This window comes from Coffea arabica, chromosome 10e, assembly GCF_036785885.1.
Source record: "Coffea arabica cultivar ET-39 chromosome 10e, Coffea Arabica ET-39 HiFi, whole genome shotgun sequence".
NCBI classification, from domain to species: domain Eukaryota; kingdom Viridiplantae; phylum Streptophyta; class Magnoliopsida; order Gentianales; family Rubiaceae; genus Coffea; species Coffea arabica.
This window is the reverse complement of record NC_092328.1, coordinates 16,030,080-16,040,808: the sequence shown is the minus strand read 5'-3', so window position 1 is coordinate 16,040,808 and position 10,729 is coordinate 16,030,080. Positions and strand designations below refer to the sequence as shown.

At 40.1% G+C, this 10,729-nt stretch overlaps 1 protein-coding gene across 1 annotated transcript; it reads left to right on the top strand.

The window, feature by feature from the left end:
* Positions 1 to 8,939: 8,939 nt before the first annotated feature.
* Positions 8,940 to 9,980, top strand: LOC113711343 (zinc finger BED domain-containing protein RICESLEEPER 2-like). Its single transcript, XM_027234508.1, has one exon. The coding sequence runs from the start codon at positions 8,940 to 8,942 to the stop codon at positions 9,978 to 9,980; it is 1,041 nt and encodes a 346-aa protein (XP_027090309.1).
* Positions 9,981 to 10,729: the final 749 nt, after the last annotated feature.

Here is a 10,729-nt window from a genome sequence, read left to right as displayed (position 1 = left end):
AATATGAAACAAAATTTACAAGATTATCCAAGTTTACTTCTGAACTGGTAGCCACTGAATGGCGAAGAGTAAGACGGTTTATACAGGGACTGAATTTGGACATCCAAGAGACGTTAGCCGCGGCGCAAGTGAATACTTTTACGGAGGCCCTTGAGAAGGCTCAACGAATCGAGAATGCAAAGACACAAGTAAAAGCCTCCCAAACTCTGAAAAGAGGTGCAGTTGGTAGTGTGATTGAAGAACCTCCTAGTGAATCAATAGCACCTTCTAAAATGCAGAAAGTGAACTTTTTGTCCTACCCGTCATGGACAGTAGGGGCGGGAAATGAAAGGTCTACTAAAGGAAGCCAAACCGGATATGGGGAGACTTTTCCAGAAAGCCGAAAGTGGGCTTCCTACTTGACTTGTGGTTATTGTGGAAATGCCAATCATACCGAGAACGATTGTTGGCAGAAGGGGCGGAAGTACTTGATTTGTGGGAGTGGTGAGCACCACGTTAGCAACTGTCCGAGGAAACAGTCACGCGGAGGTAGTATTCCGTAACTGGAGGGAGCTAAAACAAAACAAGCAAATGAAAGAGGGAACCGAACTAGTGGGCCAGCAAAAGCTTATGCGTTAGGCACCCGAACAGTTCCGGACTCGTCTGAGGCAAATGAAGGTAAAAATTTCGAGGGCGAAATTTCTTAAGGGGGAGAGAGTGTGAGAACCCGTCAAAGTTCTTATTTTCTAGGCTTTATTTTATTTATTTGCACGCTTCTTATACCTTTTCTTTATTTGGAAAATTTTCTAGATAATTTTTATGAACAAATAGGGTTTTTAAATTATTTGTCTAGTATAATTTAGTTCATGAGATTTTTGGAGCGTATACCGGGCGTGGGACCCGCTAGTGCAGTAAGTTCGGTAAAATTGAGCCAATTAGGTTAAGTTTTGTGTACTGGGATTAATTTGCTAGATGTTAAGAGATAATTAGAGATTGCTTAGATGGTTAATGATGGAGAGACAAAAGGATAAGTGTTACAATTAAAAGGTGCTAGGTGTCGCGACCTGATTGGAGTTGGACTTTGACTTAACTTCCTTACCTTTACTAAATACCAAAATTTGACCGAAAATATCCCATTTCTTCTTCCTTCTTGGTTGAACACTCGAGAGAAAGAAAGAGAGGAAAAGTTTCATCTTCAACTTCAAATCCAAGCCAAATCTTAAGTTCCAACCATTGGAAACTCAAATTACTCCATACAAAGTGCTAGTTAAGGAAGATTAGGAACTTGAATGGAAGGATTTTTGAAGGACAAAGCCTAAGCTCCTACCTTTCTTGTGATTTTAAGGTATTTTGCCAAGAACATCCTCTTTATTTCAATTAATTGCTTATTAGTGGTTTTTAGTTGTTTTAGATGTTGTTTTGTGGAAGATTAGCACTTGAATGCATGAATTCCAGATTAGGGTTTCACTAACCCCTGTTCTGTCCGTTTCTGTTCGACCAGGTTAGAGGCCGAATTGGTCTTAGTACAAAACATGAAAGTTGTAGACATGATGTTTTCTAGTTGCCTGTAAATTTTCAGCCCAATCCGAGCTCGGTAGCCGGAGATAAGACGGAAATACCCAGACTGGTCTAGGTAGGAGTTCAGCGAACAGGGTTGTCATTTCACCCAATCTGACCGTGACTTTTCACCATGATCCTTATTAAATTAGATTTAGACCAAAACATGAAAGTTGTAGCCAATAGTATAAATTAGTTTCCTACAAAATTTCAACTTGATCCGACCACTGTAACATGTGAAATGACCGAAATACCCTTGACTGTCCATGAAACCTGTTTCGCGCCCAGAATTCTGTTTTTGTGTAGTTTTCCATTTTTGATCATGAAAATGCATGATTTGGACTTGGCGGACTTTATAATAAATGTAGGGTTGTGTTTTAGCTTTGAAACACCATAAGATACACTTCAATCGGACTTCGGTAGCCTGAGTTGTTGCTGTTTAATAATTGTGCGGTTAACCAACCTGTTTGTGAGATTCTGGTTTCGTATATTTCAATTTTGACCTGATTGCACTAGAAACTGGACTGAGTAGCCTTCTTCAACATTGTAGTACTATCTCTTACCTTCGAAACGGTGTATCTTGCACCTCCATCCGATAATTGTAGTGCCAATGGTGCCAAAACCGCAAAATGATGTCAAAACTATTTTTATGGTTTATAGCTTAACTTTCATTTCCGTACTTTTCCCTAGCTTGAATTGTACTTGTACTACTTGGAGCTTACTGAACGGCTATTGAATGAACTTATTTTGTGTGTGACTTTGGGACTTTGGGACTGGATGTGAAAAATAATGAAGCCATAAATGGCTGGAAATAGGAAAATACAAAGGGCGTGCTGCCCAAATTTTCGCTCAAGGGCTAAGCTTCTATTTGAACTTGTATATTTTCGTTTGGCAAATACTATGCCCGTTTTCCCTCTTAAAACATGATACCTTTTCCATTTGAACCTTCAAATGTTTATTTACTACTTCATACCAAAATATCGAGGTATGACCTAAGGTTTTCTCAGTCAAGACATGTAGGCCATAATACCTACTTGAATGTATATCGATTTTGAACCACATACACGATTCCGAAAAATAATATTTCTGAGCCTATCTAGTTGGATTCCGACTTGACTTTGATTCAAGTGTTTTCCATGGAACTGTTATAACCCTTTGAGTTTGGTTTATGACACCCTAGTTGTTTCCGTCCACAGATCCAAATGGCTTTATTTTCACTTTAAAGTCACCTTTATCCGTTTTACTCCTAACTAGTCGAGTTCCTTGATTCCACTTACATGTTTTGCTAGATGAATTGTAATATTCTTTCTCGTCGAATCATAGGTTTTCTCGGTGATCGAGGGTAAGATCCGATAGGACATTTTGGACGTTATTTTGCATAATTCGGTGAGTGTTCCTTGTTTGCTATATTTTCTTGACTTCATGACTCGTATTATTGTTTGATAACGTGTTAAGTACTTTCAATGATTTACAAAACGAGTTTTCTGGGCGGGTGTGTACTTTATCGCACCCGACCTAAATAAATGTGAAATTTTCAAAGATTCAATGATTGGAACGTTACTTGTGCATGAATATAAGCCTTTTGGCTGAACTGGGCCCTGCCCCTTATTACCAATCGACTCGAGCCAGAAGCGGACTCGATCGGGCGATTTGGTGACCTGGGTGAACGTTTGGTATACTCGAGTATTACCTTGTAGGTTGGTGGAGCCTGGCCAATGTCCAGGAGAGGGTGAATGAAACGAACGAACGAACGAGGGTTTTATGTATAAACGAAAAATGCATTTTCAAATGAATGAAGGAAAGGGGAATGACAAGAGAACGAACGAACGAACGAATGAACGAACGAACGTATCCTTTTCATGTATGGTTTATTGTACATGTTGTAAATGTTTCTTGACTTATTGTTTGATATATGGCTTGATCCCATGTTCGGAACCTCACTGAGCTTTTAGCTCATCCCTTTAGTTTTGTTTTCCTTAACAGGGGAAGGCGAGCAGGGGCGAGAGCTCTGTATCGACTGGCTAGGTCTAGTTTTGGTTTTGTTTTAATTCTCGCCCTAGTGCTTGGCACGGGTTGGTTGTATGGTGACTTGAGAACTTTTGTGTTCTCGACGGTTGTACTTCTTTCTGAGATAGCAATGTATATAAGTTTTGTTTTAAGTTTTGGATCCTCGTTTTGCTCTTTCTTGTGGCTCTATTTCTGATTTGTATGAGTGAACGACTGAGTCCCGGCGAGAGCTGGGCAGGCGGTCCGCTGAACCCTCTGGTTCGCCTAAGGGGAGAGTGGGGCTGTCACAGTTGGTATCAGAACCTGTTTCGCGTGGTCTCTGCGCGGAGTGAGCTTGGACTAAGTGGTGAATGAGTATAAAGGACTAAGTGCTCATTTGAGCATTAGTTATGAATTGTGAATGTTATAGGCCTTAAACCTCTCTCATGGTATCTGAGGACCATAGATAGGTACGTCTGGTAGGAATTTCGATTTTAGATGGTTTACTCTTGGGACTGGCCAGCTCGAGATGTGAATTGTCTTATTTCGGATTCTGGTGCCCGAGTACTCTAGCGTTGAGGTGATGCTCAGTATTTGAGATTCGCATTTTGGGAAATGAACAGGCTTGGTCTGGCTAGAATGATTTCAAGAGGCCAATGGACATCTAGTTGGATAGAAAGTGACGTGAGAGACGGACGGGGTTAACAGGGTGTGGGACAACGTATCCCTTTTCTTTTGATGCACCCATATATGGCTACTACATGACGTTAGCATGTGAATTCGTGTATATGATTATCTGTCAAACTTGATATGATTATCTGTCAAATTTGATATGTATTTGTGATATGTATTTGTGTATTTGATTATCTGCCTCCTTGATATGGCGTGTTATGTGCGTATATGTTTACTTGTGTATTTGGTATGCTGGAATTGGTGCTTAGTTAATTTACTGTGTTTATTCACTAAAATACCTTTTGGGGGAAAAGAAAAGAAAAGAGAGAGGGAAAAACATATCTATGGACGGGAGATGTAGTCGTGGACGTGGTCGAGGCCGGAGAACTGAGCGGACCCCGGAATCAAGAGGAGAAAGGGAAACGTCAGCCGAGCAAGGGCAGGGATCAAGAGCTGCGACTGGAGACCAAATGGCAACGGCAATGCAACAGATGACGGATATCTTGGCAAGACTGGTGGATCAACAAGGCCAAATACCCGTAATCTAAAATCGGAACCCTGTGATGGGCGAGGACAAGGCTCTTGAAAGGTTCCAGAAGTTTGCTCTGCCAAAATTCCTTGGAGGGCCCGATCCGGACGTGGCTGAACAATGGATAGAAACCATGGTTAATATCTTCACAGCCCTAAATTACACTGAGCAAAAGCAAGTGAACTTTGCAGTATTTGAATTTGAGGGACCGGCCCGATCATGGTGGAACGTAATTAGAGCAAAGTGGGAAAGAGAACAGACTATCTGGACATGGGCGAACTTCATAAAAGAATTTAACGAGAAGTACCTCCCACCTTTAGTCCAAAAAAGGAGGGAGTAGGGGTTTATTGGGTTACGCCAGGGAACGTTAAGTGTGGCTGAATATGAAACAAAATTTACAAGATTATCCAAGTTTACTTCTGAACTGGTAGCCACTGAATGGCGAAGAGTAAGACGGTTTATACAGGGACTGAATTTGGACATCCAAGAGACGTTAGCCGCGGCGCAAGTGAATACTTTTACGGAGGCCCTTGAGAAGGCTCAACGAATCGAGAATGCAAAGGCACAAGTAAAAGCCTCCCAAACTCGGAAAAGAGGTGCAGTTGGTAGTGTGATTGAAGAACCTCCTAGTGAATCAATAGCACCTTCTAAAATGCAGAAAATGAACTTTTTGTCCTACCCGTCATGGACAGTAGGGGCGGGAAATGAAAGGTCTACTAAAGGAAGCCAAACCGGATATGGGGAGACTTCTCCAGAAAGCCGAAAGTGGGCTTCCTACTTGACTTGTGGTTATTGTGGAAATGCCAATCATACCGAGAACGATTGTTGGCAGAAGGGGCGGAAGTGCTTGATTTGTGGGAGTGGTGAGCACCACGTTAGCAACTGTCCGAGGAAACAGTCATGCGGAGGTAGTATTCCGCAACTGGAGGGAGCTAAAACAAAACAAGCAAATGAAAGAGGGAACCGAACTAGTGGGCCAGCAAAAGCTTATGCGTTAGGCACCCAAACAGTTCCGGACTCGTCTGAGGCAAATGAAGGTAAAAATTTCGAGGGCGAAATTTCTTAAGGGGGAGAGAGTGTGAGAACCCGTCAAAGTTCTTATTTTCTAGGCTTTATTTTATTTATTTGCACGCTTCTTATACCTTTTCTTTATTTGGAAAATTTTCTAGATAATTTTTATGAACAAATAGGGTTTTTAAATTATTTGTCTAGTATAATTTAGTTCATGAGATTTTTGGAGCGTATACCGGGCGTGGGACCCGCTAGTGCAGTAAGTTCGGTAAAATTGGGCCAATTAGGTTAAGTTTTATGTACTGGGATTAATTTGCTAGATGTTAAGAGATAATTAGAGGTTGCTTAGATGGTTAATGATGGAGAGACAAAAGGATAAGTGTTACAATTAAAAGGTGCTAGGTGTCGCGACCTGATTGGAGTTGGACTTTGACTTAACTTCCTTACCTTTACTAAATACCAAAATTTGACCGAAAATATCCCATTTCTTCTTCCTTCTTGGTTGAACACTTGAGAGAAAGAAAGAGAGGAAAAGTTTCATCTTCAACTTCAAATCCAAGCCAAATCTTAAGTTCCAACCATTGGAAACTCAAATTACTCCATACAAAGTGCTAGTTAAGGGAGATTAGGAACTTGAATGGAAGGATTTTTGAAGGACAAAGCCTAAGCTCCTACCTTTCTTGTGATTTTAAGGTATTTTGCCAAGAACATCCTCTTTATTTCAATTAATTGCTTATTAGTGGTTTTTAGTTGTTTTAGATGTTGTTTTGTGGAAGATTAGCACTTGAATGCATGAATTCCAGATTAGGGTTTCACTAACCCCTGTTCTGTCCGTTTCTGTTCGACCAGGTTAGAGGCCGAATTGGCCTTAGTACAAAACATGAAAGTTGTAGACATGATGTTTTCTAGTTGCCTGTAAATTTTCAGCCCAATCCGAGCTCGGTAGCCGGAGATAAGACGGAAATACCCAGACTGGTCTAGGTAGGAGTTCAGCGAACAGGGTTGTCATTTCACCCAATCTGACCGTGACTTTTCACCATGATCCTTATTGAATTAGATTTTGACAAAAACATGAAAGTTGTAGCCAATAGTATAAATTAGTTTCCTACAAAAATTCAACTTGATCCGACCACTGTAACATGTGCAATGACCGAAATACCCTTGACTGTCCATGAAACCTGTTTCGCGCCCAGAATTCTGTTTTTGTGTAGTTTTCCATTTTTGATCATGAAAATGCATGATTTGGACTTGGAGGTCTTTATAATAAATGTAGGGTTGTGTTTTAGCTTCGAAACACCATAAGATACACTTCAATCGGACTTCGGTAGCCTGAGCTGTTGCTGTTTAATAATTGTGCGGTTAACCAACCTGTTTGTGAGATTCTGGTTTCGTATATTTCAATTTTGACCTGATTGCACTAGAAACTGGACTGAGTAGCCTTCTTCAACATTGTAGTACTATCTCTTACCTTCGAAACGGTGTATCTTGCACCTCCATCCGATAATTGTAGTGCCAATGGTGCCAAAACCGGAAAATGATGTCAAAACTATTTTTATGGTTTATAGCTTAACTTTCATTTCCGTACTTTTCCCTAGCTTGAATTGTACTTGTACTACTTGGAGCTTACTGAACGGCTATTGAATGAACTTATTTTGTGTGTGACTTTGGGACTTTGGGACTGGATGTGAAAAATAATGAAGCCATAAATGGCTGGAAATAGGAAAATACAAAGGGCGTGCTGCCCAAATTTTCGCTCAAGGGCTAAGCTTCTATTTGAACTTGTATATTTTCGTTTGGCAAATACTATGCCCGTTTTCCCTCTTAAAACATGATACCTTTTCCATTTGAACCTTCAAATGTTTATTTACTACTTCATACCAAAATATCGAGGTATGACCTAAGGTTTTCTCAGTCAAGACATGTAGGCCATAATACCTACTTGAATGTATATCGATTTTGAACCACATACACGATTCCGAAAAATAATATTTCTGAGCCTATCTAGTTGGATTCCGACTTGACTTTGATTCAAGTGTTTTCCATTGGAACTGTTATAACCCTTTGAGTTTGGTTTATGACACCCTAGTTGTTTCCGTCCACAGATCCAAATGGCTTTATTTTCACTTTAAAGTCACCTTTATCCGTTTTACTCCTAACTAGTCGAGTTCCTTGATTCCACTTACTTGTTTTGCTAGATGAATTGTAATATTCTTTCTCGTCGAATCATAGGTTTTCTCGGTGATCGAGGGTAAGATCCGATAGGACATTTTGGACGTTATTTTGCATAATTCGGTGAGTGTTCCTTGTTTGCTATATTTTCTTGACTTCATGACTCGTATTATTGTTTGATAACGTGTTAAGTACTTTCAATGATTTACAAAACGAGTTTTCTGGGCGGGTGTGTACTTTATCGCACCCGACCTAAATAAATGTGAAATTTTCAAAGATTCAATGATTGGAACGTTACTTGTGCATGAATATAAGCCTTTTGGCTGAACTGGGCCCTGCCCCTTATTACCAATCGACTCGAGCCAGAAGCGGACTCGATCGGGCGATTTGGTGACCTGGGTGAACGTTTGGTATACTCGAGTATTACCTTGTAGGTTGGTGGAGCCTGGCCAATGTCCAGGAGAGGGTGAATGAAACGAACGAACGAACGAGGGTTTTATGTATAAACGAAAAATGCATTTTCAAATGAATGAAGGAAAGGGGAATGACAAGAGAACGAACGAACGAACGAATGAACGAACGAACGTATCCTTTTCATGTATGGTTTATTGTACATGTTGTAAATGTTTCTTGACTTATTGTTTGATTTATGGCTTGATCCCATGTTCGGAACCTCACTGAGCTTTTAGCTCATCCCTTTAGTTTTGTTTTCCTTAACAGGGGAAGGCGAGCAGGGGCGAGAGCTCTGTATCGACTGGCTAGGTCTAGTTTTGATTTTGTTTTAATTCTCGCCCTAGTGCTTGGCACGGGTTGGTTGTATGGTGACTTGAGAACTTTTGTGTTCTCGACGGTTGTACTTCTTTCTGAGATAGCAATGTATATAAGTTTTGTTTTAAGTTTTGGATCCTCGTTTTGCTCTTTCTTGTGGCTCTATTTCTGATTTGTATGAGTGAACGACTGAGTCCCGGCGAGAGCTGGGCAGGCGGTCCGCTGAACCCTCTGGTTCGCCTAAGGGGAAAGTGGGGCTGTCACAACCATGAGATTGTTGAAAGATGACTTTAGCAGATGCAAGAAACTACTAGGTGGAGGAAAACTATTTCATGTCCATTGTTGCGCCCATGTCTTGAAGCTTATGGTTCAAGATGGCCTGAAGAAGATAGTGGATACCTATGAAAATATTAGGGACAATGTGGATTTTGTGAACAAATCCGATGCTAGGGCATTGCTATTTGCAGAAATTGCTCAACAACTTCAAATTCTTGGAAAAAAATTACTCCACGACTGTAGGACAAGATTGAACTCCACATACGAGATGTTGAGTTGTGTTGTGAAGTACAAGGAGGTTTTTCCTCGTTTCCAAGATTATGAGCCCTTTTATGATTTGTGTCCATCTGCTAATGATTACAAAAAAGTAGAAAAGGTCTGCACCATTTTTGAGAAATTCTACATAACCACACACATAATTTCAGGGAGTGAGTATCCAACCCCCAACCTATTGCTCTTAGAGGTCTTGAAGGTTAAGAAATTGTTGGATGCAAGAGTGAATGACGAAGATGATTTTGTCCAAGTAATGATTACAAGAATGAAGGTAAAGTTTGATATATACTGGAGCAAATGCATTTTATTGATGTCTGTTGCGGCTATTTTAAATCCAAGGCAGAAAATACGAGCAATAGAGTTCACCTTTCCTAAAATGTACTCGCATTGTGAGACTCAAGAGAATATTACAAAAGTTTGGAAAGCCATCTTTGACCTTTATGAAGAGTATGCTGCTATGGCTAATAGTGCAAGTGCACATTCAGAGACTTCAACAAATACTTCAGCTTCTAGCCACGATCCTTCTCGACCTTTAGCAGATTGTTGGGATGACTTGGATGAGTATTATGGCGAACTCGAGACCAATGAGCCCCACAAGACTGAATTGCTGGACTATTTAGACAAGTCTGGCCAGCCAAGTGGACAAAATCCAAAGGAGTTCGATTGCTTAGATGGGTGGAGGACCAACTGGCTTGCATACTCGGTTCTATATGTTCTGAGTTGGCTGTTGATATATAGGCCATTTCCATCACTATCATAGCATCCGAGGCCACCTTTAGTGTTGGGACTAGGGTGATTGATTCCTATCGAGTCTCACTTGCTCCAAAGACAATTCAAATCTTATTGCGTGTGGGCAATTGGTGTAGAAATTTGCACGGAGTCAAAAAGAAAGTGTAAGTAAGTTTCACCTTTATGCTTTTGTTATTTCTTCATAAATTAGTAGTTATAATTTACTTAATTGATTTTATAGTGACTTGTTTATTCGAACTTCCAACATCTCAATGCAGCCACAAAAGATGCTGAAAGAATACGAGCTTCCAAATGTATGAGATGCTAGATTTAGGTATTCAGGTGCACTTCATTTGTGCTTCTTTGAAAAATTTTATTTTAGTCATTTAGTGTTCTTATTTTGTTTGCAATTTTGTCCAAATTTAGAGAGCAAAAATGCCAATTTTATTTTAGTTGATTTTATGATGTTGGATTGTTGGAAAGTAGAAAATATGAATTTGGATCATGGACGAACTTAGAATAGATTATATTGTTGAAACTCATGTTTTATGATGTTATTAGATTGCCGAAGCTTCCTTATGGATAGATTGGTGTTGACTGCATTATATTTATGCACAGATTGGTCTCTTGAGCTTCATAATGGGTACAAAAAAAGCATTTAAGGGGCTGCTGTTGGTTGAAGGAGTTTCACTTGCTATAAATCTACTCTATTTGGCCATTGCTTAGTGATTAAAAATTATGATGCTATTTTACTTGTATAAGTTGGACTGCGACAAGTTG